This window comes from Nerophis lumbriciformis, linkage group LG25 (genome assembly GCF_033978685.3).
Source record: "Nerophis lumbriciformis linkage group LG25, RoL_Nlum_v2.1, whole genome shotgun sequence".
Lineage (NCBI taxonomy): Eukaryota > Metazoa > Chordata > Actinopteri > Syngnathiformes > Syngnathidae > Nerophis > Nerophis lumbriciformis.
The window spans coordinates 6,055,001-6,067,900 of NC_084572.2; the positions used below are offsets into that span (position 1 = coordinate 6,055,001).

The 12,900-nt window shown below is 45.5% G+C and overlaps 1 protein-coding gene across 4 annotated transcripts in view; it reads right to left on the reverse strand.

The window, feature by feature from the left end:
* sox5 (SRY-box transcription factor 5) overlaps positions 1-12,900 on the reverse strand; it is a 287,530-nt gene that overhangs the window by 45,433 nt on the left and 229,197 nt on the right. For all 4 annotated transcript variants that reach the window (XM_061983606.2, XM_061983605.2, XM_061983604.2 and 1 more), the window contains one exon: positions 2,657-2,840. In XM_061983606.2, the coding sequence (XP_061839590.1) occupies positions 2,657-2,840 (184 nt within the window). The remainder of the gene's footprint in view (positions 1-2,656; positions 2,841-12,900) is intronic.

The following is a 12,900-nucleotide window of genomic DNA, read 5'->3' on the forward strand; positions in this document are numbered from 1 at the left end:
CTGCGTGAAGAATGGATTAGGAGCACAAAATGGTGATTCATTGATGTCATATTTCGTGTGTGTGTGTGTCTGCATATGGTCGGGTATGATTATGGGCCTGGCAACAATGGCAAAGTGCTATTTCCGTCGCCAGTGCCAAGAGCTTCATCCTGGAATGCTCCATTTAAACATGCACATTGTCATAAAGTCAGCACCTTCATTCACAGGCCTCGGCTGCTATTATTATTACAAGCTTGCCTCGGCCATCGCTTCTTAGTTTCAATTGCACATTTGGAAAACAGGTACTTTTTTTTTGGCACCGACCGAATCTTGCTGGTCCCGATTCAGGTTTACCGTACTGTGGTTGCCTCCAGCGGACTCTGCCAAACTACCTCCAGCTAATGTTGCCATTTTCAATGCCAACAAAGTGAGTCAAAACACTAGTGATGGGTCCGGCAACACCGATGCATCGGCGCATGCGTCGAGCTCATAGAGCAAAACCCTGTGTCGGTGCGCGTACCGCTTTTAGAAAGTCACGTGACCGATCATGAGCTGTTTTGGTCACGTGACCGATACGCCAACTGTGTCGCCTCCTCTGTGCCCTGTGAGCGTGTCTTTTCTACAGCCGGAGAAATAATAACTAAGAGAAATCGTCTAAAATGTAATACGTCGGAAAAACTTTTATTTTATTTTTTTTTAATGAAAATGTGTAAAAAAATAAAATTAAAAAAATTCCCAGTCCACAATCATCCACAACACGTTCTCTTAGATTTCCATGTTATGATACATGTTCACATTATTTATTGACTGTATCTAAAAAAGATAAAAATATATTTTTATTTAAATGAAGATATGAAATAATCCTAAATGAAATACGATGACTTGGTTTATATTATTGTATATACTAGGGCAGGGGTCACCAACGCGGTGCCCGCGGGCACCAGGTAGCCCGTAAGGACCAGATGAGTTGCCCGCTTGCCTGTTCTAAAAATAGCTCAAAGAGCAGCACTTACCAGTGAGCTGCCTCTATTTTTTAAATTGTATTTATTTACTAGCAAGCTGGTCTCGCTTTGCTCGACATTTTTAATTCTAAAAGAGACAAAACTCAAATAGAATTTGAAAATCCAAGAAAATATTTTAAAGACTTGGTCTTCACTTGGAATAAGCGGTAAAAAATGGATGGATGGATGGGTCTTCACTTGTTTAAATAAATTCATATATTTTTTACTTTGCTTCTTATTACTTTTAGAAATACAATTTTAGAGAAAAAATACAACCTTAAAAATGATTTTAGGATTTTTAAACAAATACTTTTTTACCTTTTAAATTTCTTCCTCTTCTTTCCTGACAATTTAAATCAATGTTCAAGTAATTTTTTTTTTTTTTATTGTAAAGAATAAATATTTTAGCTTCTGTTTTTTCGACGAAGAATATTTGTGAAATATTTCTTCAAACTTACTATGATTAAAAATTAAAAAAAAATATTCTGGCAAATCTAGAAAATCTGTAGAATCAAATTTAAATCTTATTTCAAAGTATTTTGAATTTCTTTTGAAATTTTTGTTCTGGAAAATCTAGAAGAAATACTGATTTGTCTTTGTTAGAAATATAGCTTGGTCCAATTTGTTATATATTGTAACAAAGTGCAGATTGGATTTTAACCAATTTAAAACATGTCATCAAAATTCTAAAATGTATCTTAATCAGGAAAAATGACTAATGATGTTCCATAAATTCTTTTTTTAATTTTTTCAAAAAGATTCAAATTAGCTAGTTTTTCTCTTCTTTTTGTGGGTTGAATTTTGAATTTTAAAAAGTCGAAATTGAAGATAAACTATGTTTCAAAATGTTATTTTAATTTTTTTCATGTTTTCTCCTCTTTTAAACCGTTCAATTAAGTGTTTTTTTCATCATTTATTCTCTACAAAAAACCTTCCGTAAAAGGAAAAAAAATGTACAACGGAATGGCAGACAAACACCCATTTTTTTATATATATATATATCAATTTATTTATTTAGTTATTCTTGTTTAAATCACACTTACGTGTAACTTACAAATGACAATATATTTATTTATTTAAGTGTGTATCAAACTGGTAGCCCTTCGCATTAATCAGTACCCAAGAAGTAGTTTTTGGTTTCAAAAAGGTTGGTGACCCCTGTACTAGGGCAAAAAATCAGTCAGTTGAGTCGGTCCATAGGTTGCCTGTAGGGATTTTTAATGTCCAGCAGATGTCAGTATTTAGTGACACAGTATCGACACAGTATCAATACAGTTTTGCAATGTGTCGAAACCCTTCATGACGCCTATGCCACGGGCCGGCCCTGAGTACATATTCCGTTCAATTGACCACTAAATGGTAAGTTTTTACACTTGTTTAAGTCGGGGTCCACTTAGCACTTTGAGGTTGTTTGCTCAATGTAAAGTGCTTTTGCAAATAAAATCTATTATTATTATTATTATATATAACATGCATATAACATGCAGTCGGCTTTCCAAATGCTTTTAGCCCAATGCAAGTCAAAACGTTGTTGTTTTAATAGCACAGGCAACAGAGTAAAGTCCACGTTTTTGACAAATGTACTCCTGTTTGTGTTTGTGTTTGTGTTTGTTTCCACAAACTGTCCTCATGTGTCCGCATGACTATGATGCGCTCCAAGGAGTGAGTCCACATACCTATTGAGGTGACTCTGGCCGGGGGTCCTCCGATGCTGGAGGGGGCCACGCTGTGCTTCAGGGGGCCCAGCTTGGCGGCGGCAGCAGCGGGGACCTGTGGGGAAGTTGGGGGGGAGTTGGGTGACTTGCTCTCGGATGCCTTAGGCTTGGCCGACAGGTTCAGAGGCTGTGCACCCTCACTGTCCTGCAAAAACCAAAACAGCACAGTTTCGCCCGCTGTGACTTTTACCGCTGGAATTTGGAAGCGAGAGACGAGTCTCCTCGCTGCGGGGGAACAACAACAACAAAAAAACTCCAAAAGGGAGCCCATGCACAGCGATATAAGGCAAGCCTGGCTGGACAGATGTAGGGGGTGCATGCCACTGCCCACACAGCTCATCACCACACCACCGACATTTACATGCAAAATGAAAGACCCTCCTTCAGACCGGCCAGACATGCACGAACATGCACGCCTCCTGACAACATGCACTGAAAAAAAACACACAAACGTAGCAAGAAATCGGACGTCTGCTCCGACAATGGGACAGTGTAAGACCACCATCCCTGCAGCCAATCCATCACATTTAATGTGCTCCTTCTTAAAGGTCCGTGTCACCTTTATTTTATACGCTCGTCAATCTTAATGAAGGCCAACTTTCACGCAACAACAACAACAACAACAACAACAACAAGGTCTCCGCAAGTAAACAAGCCCATGTAACACCACTCATTTCCTGCCATGGCAACAACACCCAAAGGTAGTAAAAGTAAGTATATTTCATTTACTTTTCACAGCTACAAATCACAAAGTGGTGAATTTGAGCAACAATTTCAACTAAAACAACATCATTCATCCATCCATCCATCCATCTTCTTCCGGTTATCCGAGGTCGGGTCGCGGGGGCAGCAGCTTAAGCAGGGAAGCCCAGACTTCCCTCTCCCCAGCCACTTCGTCCAGCTCCTCCCGGGGGATCCCGCGGCGTTCCCAGGCCAGCCGGGAGAGATAGTCTTCCCAGCGTGTCCTGGGTCTTCCCCGTGGCCTCCTACCGGCCGGACGTGCCCTAAACACCTCCCGAGGGAGGCGATCGGGTGGCATGCTGACCAGATGCCCGAACCACCTCATCTGGCTCCTCTCGATGTGGAGGAGCAGCGGCTTTACTTTGAGCTCCCCCCGGATGACAGAGCTTCTCACCCTATCTCTAAGGGAGAGCCCCGCCACCCGGCGGAGGAAACTCATTTCGGCCGCTTGTACCCGTGATCTTGTCTATTCGGTCATAACCCAAAGCTCATGACCATAGGTGAGGATGGGAACATAGATCGACCGGTAAATTGAGAGCTTTGCCTTCCGGCTCAGCTCCTTCTTCACCACAACGGATCGATACAGCGTCCGCATTACTGAAGACGCCGCACCGATCCGCCTGTCGATCTCACGATCCACTCTTCCCTCACTCGTGAACAAGACTCCGAGGTACTTGAACTCCTCCACTTGGGGCAGGGTCTCCTCCCCAACCCGAAGATGGCATTCCACCCTTTTCCGGGCGAGAACCATGGACTTGGACTTGGAGGTGCTGATTCTCATCCCAGTCGCTTCACACTCGGCTGCGAACCGATCCAGCGAGAGCTGAAGATCCTGGCCAGATGAAGCCATCAGGACCACATCATCTGCAAAAAGCAGAGACCTAATCCTGCAGCCACCAAACCAGATCCCCTCAACGCCTTGACTGCGCCTAGAAATTCTGTCCATAAAAGTTATGAACAGAATCGGTGACAAAGGGCAGCCTTGGCGGAGTCCAACCCTCACTGGAAACGTGTCCGACTTACTGCCGGCCATGCGGACCAAGCTCTGGCACTGATCATACACGGAGCGGACTGCCACAATCAGACAGTCCGATACCCCATACTCTCTGAGCACTCCCCACAGGACTTCCCGAGGGACACGGTCGAATGCCTTCTCCAAGTCCACAAAACACATGTAGACTGGTTGGGCAAACTCCCATGCACCCTCAAGGACCCTGCCGAGAGTATAGAGCTGGTCCACAGTTCCACGACCAGGACGGAAACCACACTGTTCCTCCTGAATCCGAGGATTCGACTATCCGGCGTAGCCTCCTCTCCAGTACACCTGAATAGACCTTACCGGGAAGGCTGAGGAGTGTGATCCCACGATAGTTAGAACACACCCTCCGGTTCCCCTTCTTAAAGAGAGGAACCACCACCCCGGTCTGCCAATCCAGAGGTACCGTTCCCCGATGTCCACGCGATGCTGCAGAGTCTTGTCAACCACTGTGTAATCAGTTAAGTTGAAATATACTTAACCGGGCTTTTTGTTTTGGCTTGTGTAGTTATATTGAAATCAGGGAACAGGCATTATTTCTGTCTTATTAGTCTAATTGCTGCTTAGGCAGAGTCTACAATTGGATTGTGTGTGTGTGTGTGTGTGTGTGTGTGTAATATCGCCACTCATTAAGGACGACTTCCACCCATTCCCACTCCTTGAGTCGTACTAAGCCTTATGAGCCCCTCACAACTCAATTAAGCCCTTCCAATTAAGCCCCTGCATGTGTGTGAGCACCACTTTGGAAGTGTGTGTGTGTGTGTGTGTGCGCCGAGGCCTAACCGGATTGTCCTTCATTAGGGGGGGTCTCAGAGACCCCCAAAGATGCCTGGAGTGAGACAATGGGCCCGGAGGAGAGAATAGAGGAGAGAAGAAGAAGAAGTGAAGAAGGATCTTCTCAATCCTGACCCATATTATGGAGGCTTTGGCTGGGAATGCCTTTGAATATTTATTACAAATAGATAATGCCTCTTGTACAAAATAGATAATGCCTCTTGTAACAAATAGAGAATGCCTCTTGTACTCCATGAGGGAATTTCCTCCCTCAGCCAAGACAAATCCTATGGTGGGAAGGTGGCCAACCTGCATTGTGCCACTGTGGAGGAATTACTTCAGACAGTCGAGCTGAGAGGCTTGGACTTGTTCACGTGTGTGTGCGTGTGTGTGTGTGTGTGTGTGTGTGTGTGTGTGTGTGAGAGCGAGAGAGAGCCTATAAAGCTTCTGAAAGGCCTGGAATGTTGAATTAATACAATTGCTTTTGTGTCTCTCTTGGCTGATGAAAACAGTCGCAAGCTTGGAGACCGAAAACATGCTGAGTGACAGCCAGAGGGATGCAGCAAGTGTGTGTGTGTGTGTGTGTGTGTGTGTGTTCCCTCTATACTGGATACATGTTGTGTAAATGGTGTGTGTAAATGTGTAAGTGGCATCTCCCTTCTCTCAGTGGCCGGCAAGGTACTTGCAAAGATTATGCTTTCTCGCCTTACATTTCTAACAGAGGGCATCCTCCCAGAGACACAGTGTGGCTCCAGAAAGAACCGAAGTACACTAGACATGATCTTCGCTGCCCGTCAAATCCAGGAGAAATGCAGGGAACAAAACAAGGACCTCTACATGACCTTTATTGACCTCACCAAGGCCTTTGACACAGTTGACCATGATTTGCTCTGGAGCATCCTCAAGAAGTTTGGTGTCCCCCCCCCAAGTTTCTCAACATACTAAAACAGTTTCATGATGGTATGCAGGCTTGTGTACTTGTAGGCAGTGAGCAGTCCTCCTCTTTCCCCGTGAAAGTAGGGGTGAAGCAGGGGTGTGTACTGGCCCCAGCGATCTTCAATCTTTTCCTGGCAGCAGCCACACTCCTATTCCGCCAGTCCATCACGAAGGATAGTGGTGTCTCCATCGAGTTTCGCCTGGATGGGAGCCTATTCAACATCCGGCGCCTACAGGCAAAGACGAAGATGGCAGGCACCAACATCCAGGAGCTGCAATATGCAGACGACTGCGCACTCCTCGCTCACACTCCTGATGCCATGCAGCATGCACTAGACACCATGTCATCAGTCTACCGCTCACTAGGTCTGGTGATCAACATTCAGAAAACAGAGGTTCTCATCCAGGAGAGGTCCCCATCCCCTACACCCCCTGTCTTTACCATCAGCGGCACACCCCTCAAGCTCGTTGAGCAGTTTTGCTACCTCGGCAGTATTCTGACCCCAACATGCCAGATTGATGATGACATCCAGGCTCGTATCAACTCAGCTTCCTCTGCCTTTGGAAGACTGCGCTCCCGGGTGTTTGAAAACAACCACCTTCGAACCTCAACGAAAGTGTCAGTCTACAGGGCGGTGTGTGTTTCAACTCTGCTGTATGGGTCAGAAGCCTGGACAATATACCGCAGACTAGAGATGCGCGGTTTGCGGACACAACCGCGGAGTCCGCGGATTATCCGCGGATCGGGCGGATGAAATTAAAAAAAATAAGATTTTATCCGCTCGCGGGTCGGGTCGGGCGGATTAATTAGATATTTTTTTTTTTTTTTTTTTTTTTTGCGGGTGGCAGTTAAACCAATTCGGAAATATATATACATAGTTAAATGTTGTTACCCACATACGAAAAACGAGCAGGCACCTGCTGCATATGCCACAACAGAAGAAAAAAAAAGAAAAGAGATGGACACTTTTACGGAGCGGAGAAGGGACGCCTCGCCGGGGTCCGGGACCGAGGCCTCTTCCCCCGAGAGGGCCCCACCGGGAGCCGTAGCTGAGGCGATCCGCGAGAAGGGCCCGACGCACGTCCAGGGTCACTACCGCGCCCACCGCACCGACACCCCGCCTCGTCCGCTTTCGCCGCGGCCGGCGTCACGCGCAGCAGGTAAGCAGCTTACCTGCCCGCCGTCCCCGTGGCCGGGGGCTCGTAACAGGGGTCACTCCGCGCGCTCCGCCCGCGCAGCTTACCTACTTGCCACCCCTGTTGCCGGGGGCGCGTAACAGGGGTCACTCCGTGCGCAGTGCGCTCACGAAAGGGGTGGGGCTCACCCTGGTTGATATAGAGAGCAGGACGGTGGCCGTGGAATTTCATTTAAGGTTTGTGATAAACCATCAAACTCATTCGTTAAAAGGACTCTATAGTAATATAAAGCGAATTTTTCTGGACATTATCATGCAAGAAAAGTTTATTTTTGGGATCGCGATCACCGCGTAATGATTTTTAAAGGTTGCATTACATTATTAACTGTCCCATGTGATCAGCCAGTGCGATTGGAAGTCCATGCTCAATTATTGCCTCCGTAAATAAAACTTCGGCATTTATCACATCCAAAGAATCTGTTTGGGCGACGAAAAACGTTGAAAGTTTTCCACTTGTATCGCTAGCAACGGCATTAGACTTGTGTTTTTTTGTCCCAACGTGGTCTTTTACATCGCTAATTCCTCCGTGTCCGATGGAAAAATCTTGTCTGCACAAGGCGCAATTCGCGTAGTTTTCACCCTTTTTTTTAAATTTTTTTTATTAATATTAGATATATAACAACGGGCGGATGGCGGGCGGGTGCAGTTCTGATCAAACGTTACATCGGGTGGATGGCGGATGGTTGACGACTTTCTGACGCGGTTGCGGATGAAATAAATTGCCTATCCGCGCATCTCTACCGCAGACACATCCGCTGCCTTGATGCATTTAACATCAGATGTCTCCAAACGCATTCTTGGCATCACATGGCAGGACCGAGTTCCTCATACGGACATCTTGCAGCGCACTGAGTCCATAAGCATAGAGGCCACCCTGGCAAAGCGACAACTCCGGTGGGTTGGTCACACCATCCGGATGCCAGGACACCGATTGCCTCGTCAGATGCTTTATGGTCAGCTCCTTTCAGCCAGCAGAAAGCCCGGAGGACAAAATCTGAGGTACAAAGACCAACTGAAAGGGATATTGAAGAGGTGCAACATCAAACCCCACGAACTTGAGACAGCTGCAGCTAATCGATCGCTGTGGCGTTTGCTGTGCCATGACGGGGTCGTGTATCTGGAGGAGTGTCGGAACCAACACCGGAGGGATCAGAGGAGGCGAAGACACCACCCTGCAGTTCCAGAACCATCCCAGCCCCCTGATCCAGGCCTGACATGTCCCCACTGTGGCGGGACGTGTGGTTCCAGGATCGGACTTCATAGTCATATGGCGTGGCATCGTCGCCAGCAACGATAGCCACCGACCAGAGCAACAAAATGGAAGCTACGTCATCTTCGACTACGATGGACCGCCTAAGCAGTGTGTGTTCCCTCTATACTGGATACATGTTGTGTAAATGGTCAATAAAAAGAGAATACAACAACTTATATTCAATTGAATAGACTGCAAAGACAAGATATTTCATGTTCACACTGAGAAACTTTGTTATTTTTTTTTCAAATAATCATGAACTTAGAATTGCGAGAAAAAAAAAAAGGCATTTTTACCAGTGTGTTACATGGCCTTTCCTTTTAACAACACTCAGTAAAGGTTTGGGAACTGAGGAGACACATTTTTGAAGTGGAATTCTTTCCCATTCTTGCTTGATGTACAGCTTAAGTTGTTCAACAAGTCTCCCTTCTCATATTTTTTAGCCTTCACACATTTTCAATGTCTGGACTACAGGCAGGCCAGTCTAGTACCCGCACTCTTTTTTACGATGAAGCCACGCTGTTGTAGCACCTGGCTTGGCATCGTCTTGCTGAAATTAGAGATGCTACCTCAGTAGAAGCATTTAAGTCCCATCTTAAAACTCTTGTATACTCTAGCCTTTAAATAGCCCCCCTGTTAGACCAGTTGATCTGCCGTTTCTTTTCTTTTCTCCTCTGCTCCCCTTTTCCTTGTGGAGGGGGGGTGGGGGGGGGGGCACAGGTCCGGTGGCCATGGATGAAGTGCTGGCTGTCCAGAGTCGGGACCCGGGGTGGACCGCTCGCCTGTGCATCAACTGGGAACATCTCTGCGCTGCTGACCCGTCTCCGCTCGGGATGGTGTCCTGCTGGCCCCACTATGGACTGGACTCTTACTATTATGTTAGATCCACTATGGACTGGACTCTTACTATTATGTTAGATCCACTATGGACTGGACTCTTACTATTATGTTGGATCCACTATGGACTGAACTCTTACTATTATGTTAGATCCACTATGGACTGGACTCTTACTATTATGTTAGATCCACTATGGACTGGACTCTTACTATTATGTTGGATCCACTATGGACTGGACTCTCACTATTATGTTAGATCCACTATGGACTGGACTCTTACTATTATGTTAGATCCACTATGGCCTGGACTCTTACTATTATGTTGGATCCACTATGGACTGGACTCTTACTATTATGTTGGATCCACTATGGACTGGACTCTTACTATTATGTTAGATCCACTATGGACTGGACTCTTACTATTATGTTAGATCCACTATGGACTGGACTCTTACTGTTATGTTGGATCCACTATGGACTGGACTCTTACTATTATGTTGGATCCACTATGGACTGGACTCTTACTATTATGTTAGATCCACTATGGCCTGGACTCTTACTATTATGTTGGATCCACTATGGACTGGACTCTTACTATTATGTTGGATCCACTATGGACTGGACTCTTACTATTATGTTAGATCCACTATGGACTGGACTCTTACTATTATGTTAGATCCACTATGGACTGGACTCTTACTATTATGTTAGATCCACTATGGACTGGACTCTCACAATATTATGTCAGACCCACTCGACATCCATTGCTTTCGGTCTCCCCTAGAGGGGGGGGGGGGGGGGGTTACCCACATATGCGGTCCTCTCCAAGGTTTCTCATAGTCATTCACATCGACGTCCCACTGGGGTGAGTTTTTCCTTGCCCTTATGTGGGCTTTGTACCGAGGATGTCGTTGTGGCTTGTGCAGCCCTTTGAGACACTTGTGATTTAGGGCTATATAAATAAACATTGATTGATTGATTGATTGAAATAAGCAGGGGCGTCCATGGTAACGTTGCTTGGATGGCAACATATGTTGCTCCAAAAGCTGTATGTACCTTTCAGCATTAATGGCGCCTTCACAGATGTGTAAGTTACCCATGTCTTGGGCACTAATACACCCCCATACCATCACACATGCTGGCTTTTACACTTTCACCCTAGAACAGTCCGGATGGTTCTTTTCCTCTTTGGTTCTCTTTGTTCCAAATACAATTTGAAATGAAGACTCGTCAGACCACAGCACACTTTTCCACTTTGCATGAGTCCATCTTAGATGAACCCGGGCCCAGTGAAGCTGGCGGCGTTTCCGGGTGTTGTTGATAAATGGCTTTGGCTTTGCATAGTAGAGCTTTAACTTGCACTTACAGATGTAGCGACCAACTGTAGTTACTGACAGTGGTTTTCTGAAGTGTTCCTGAGCCCCTGTGGTGATATCCTTTACACACTGATGTGGCTTTTTGATGCAGTACCGCCTGAGGGATCCAAGGTCACGGGCATTCAACGTTGGTTTTCGGCCTTGCCGCTTACGTGCAGTGATTCCTCCAGATTCTCTGAACCTTTTGATGATATTACGGAGCGTGGATGGTGAAACCCCTAAATTCCTTGCAATAGCTGCTTGAGAAATGTCGTTGTTAAACAATTTGCTCAGGCATTTGTCGACAAAGTGGTGACCCTCGCCCCGTCCTTGTGTGTGAAAGACTGAGCATTTCATGGAATCTACTTTTATACCCAATCATGGCACCCACCTGTTCCCAATTAGCCTGTTCACCTGTGGGATGTTCCAAATAAGTCTTTGATGAGCATTCCTCAAGCAGCGTTTGTCGGGCCCGCGTATTTGGCAGGTGCTAGTCCCAAGTGTCCCAATACTTTTGTCTACTTGTAGTCTGAAGTGTCCCAATACTTTTGTCCAGTGGCAGTCCTAAGTGTCCCAATACTTTTGTCCAGTTGTAGTCCTAAGTGTCCCAATACTTTTGTCAAGTTGTAGTCCTAAGTGTCCCAATACTTTTGGCCAGTGTAAGTGTCCCAATACTTTTGTCCAGTGGTAGTCCTATGTGTCCCAATACTTTTGTCCAGTGGTAGTCCTATGTGTCCCAATACTTTTGTCCAGTTGTAGTCCTAAGTGTCCCAATACTTTTGTCAAGTTGTAGTCCTGAGTGTCCCAATACTTTTGGCCAGTGTAAGTGTCCCAATACTTTTGTCCAGTGATAGTCCTATGTGTCCCAATACTTTTGTCCAGTTGTAGTCCTAAGTGTCCCAATACTTTTGTCCAGTGGTAGTCCTATGTGTCCCAATACTTTTGTCAAGTTGTAGTCCTAAGTGTCCCAATACTTTTGGCCAGTGTAAGTGTCCCAATACTTTTGTCCAGTGGTAGTCCTATGTGTCCCAATACTTTTGTCAAGTTGTAGTCCTGAGTGTCCCAATACTTTTGTCCAGTTGTAGTCCTAAGTGTCCCAATACTTTTGTCAAGTTGTAGTCCTAAGTGTCCCAATACTTTTGGCCAGTGTAAGTGTCCCAATACTTTTGTCAAGTTGTAGTCCTGAGTGTCCCAATACTTTTGTCAAGTTGTAGTCCTGAGTGTCCCAATACTTTTGTCAAGTTGTAGTCCTGAGTGTCCCAATACTTTTGTCCAGTTGTAGTCCTAAGTGTCCCAATACTTTTGTCAAGTTGTAGTCCTAAGTGTCCCAATACTTTTGTCAAGTTGTAGTCCTGAGTGTCCCAATACTTTTGGCCAGTGTAAGTGTCCCAATACTTTTGTCCAGTGATAGTCCTATGTGTCCCAATACTTTTGTCCAGTTGTAGTCCTAAGTGTCCCAATACTTTTGTCCAGTGGTAGTCCTATGTGTCCCAATACTTTTGTCAAGTTGTAGTCCTAAGTGTCCCAATACTTTTGGCCAGTGTAAGTGTCCCAATACTTTTGTCCAGTGGTAGTCCTATGTGTCCCAATACTTTTGTCCAGTTGTAGTCCTAAGTGTCCCAATACTTTTGTCCCGTGGTAGTCCTATGTGTCCCAATACTTTTGTCAAGTTGTAGTCCTAAGTGTCCCAATACTTTTGGCCAGTGTAAGTGTCCCAATACTTTTGTCCAGTGGTAGTCCTATGTGTCCCAATACTTTTGTCAAGTTGTAGTCCTGAGTGTCCCAATACTTTTGGCCAGTGTAAGTGTCCCAATACTTTTGTCCAGTGGTAGTCCTATGTGTCCCAATACTTTTGTCCAGTGATAGTCCTATGTGTCCCAATACTTTTGTCCAGTGGTAGTCCTATGTGTCCCAATACTTTTGTCAAGTTGTAGTCCTAAGTGTCCCAATACTTTTGGCCAGTGTAGGTGTCCCAATACTTTTGTCCAGTGGTAGTCCTATGTGTCCCAATACTTTTGTCCAGTTGTAGTCCTAAGTGTCCCAATACTTTTGGCCAGTGTAAGTGTCCCAATACTTTT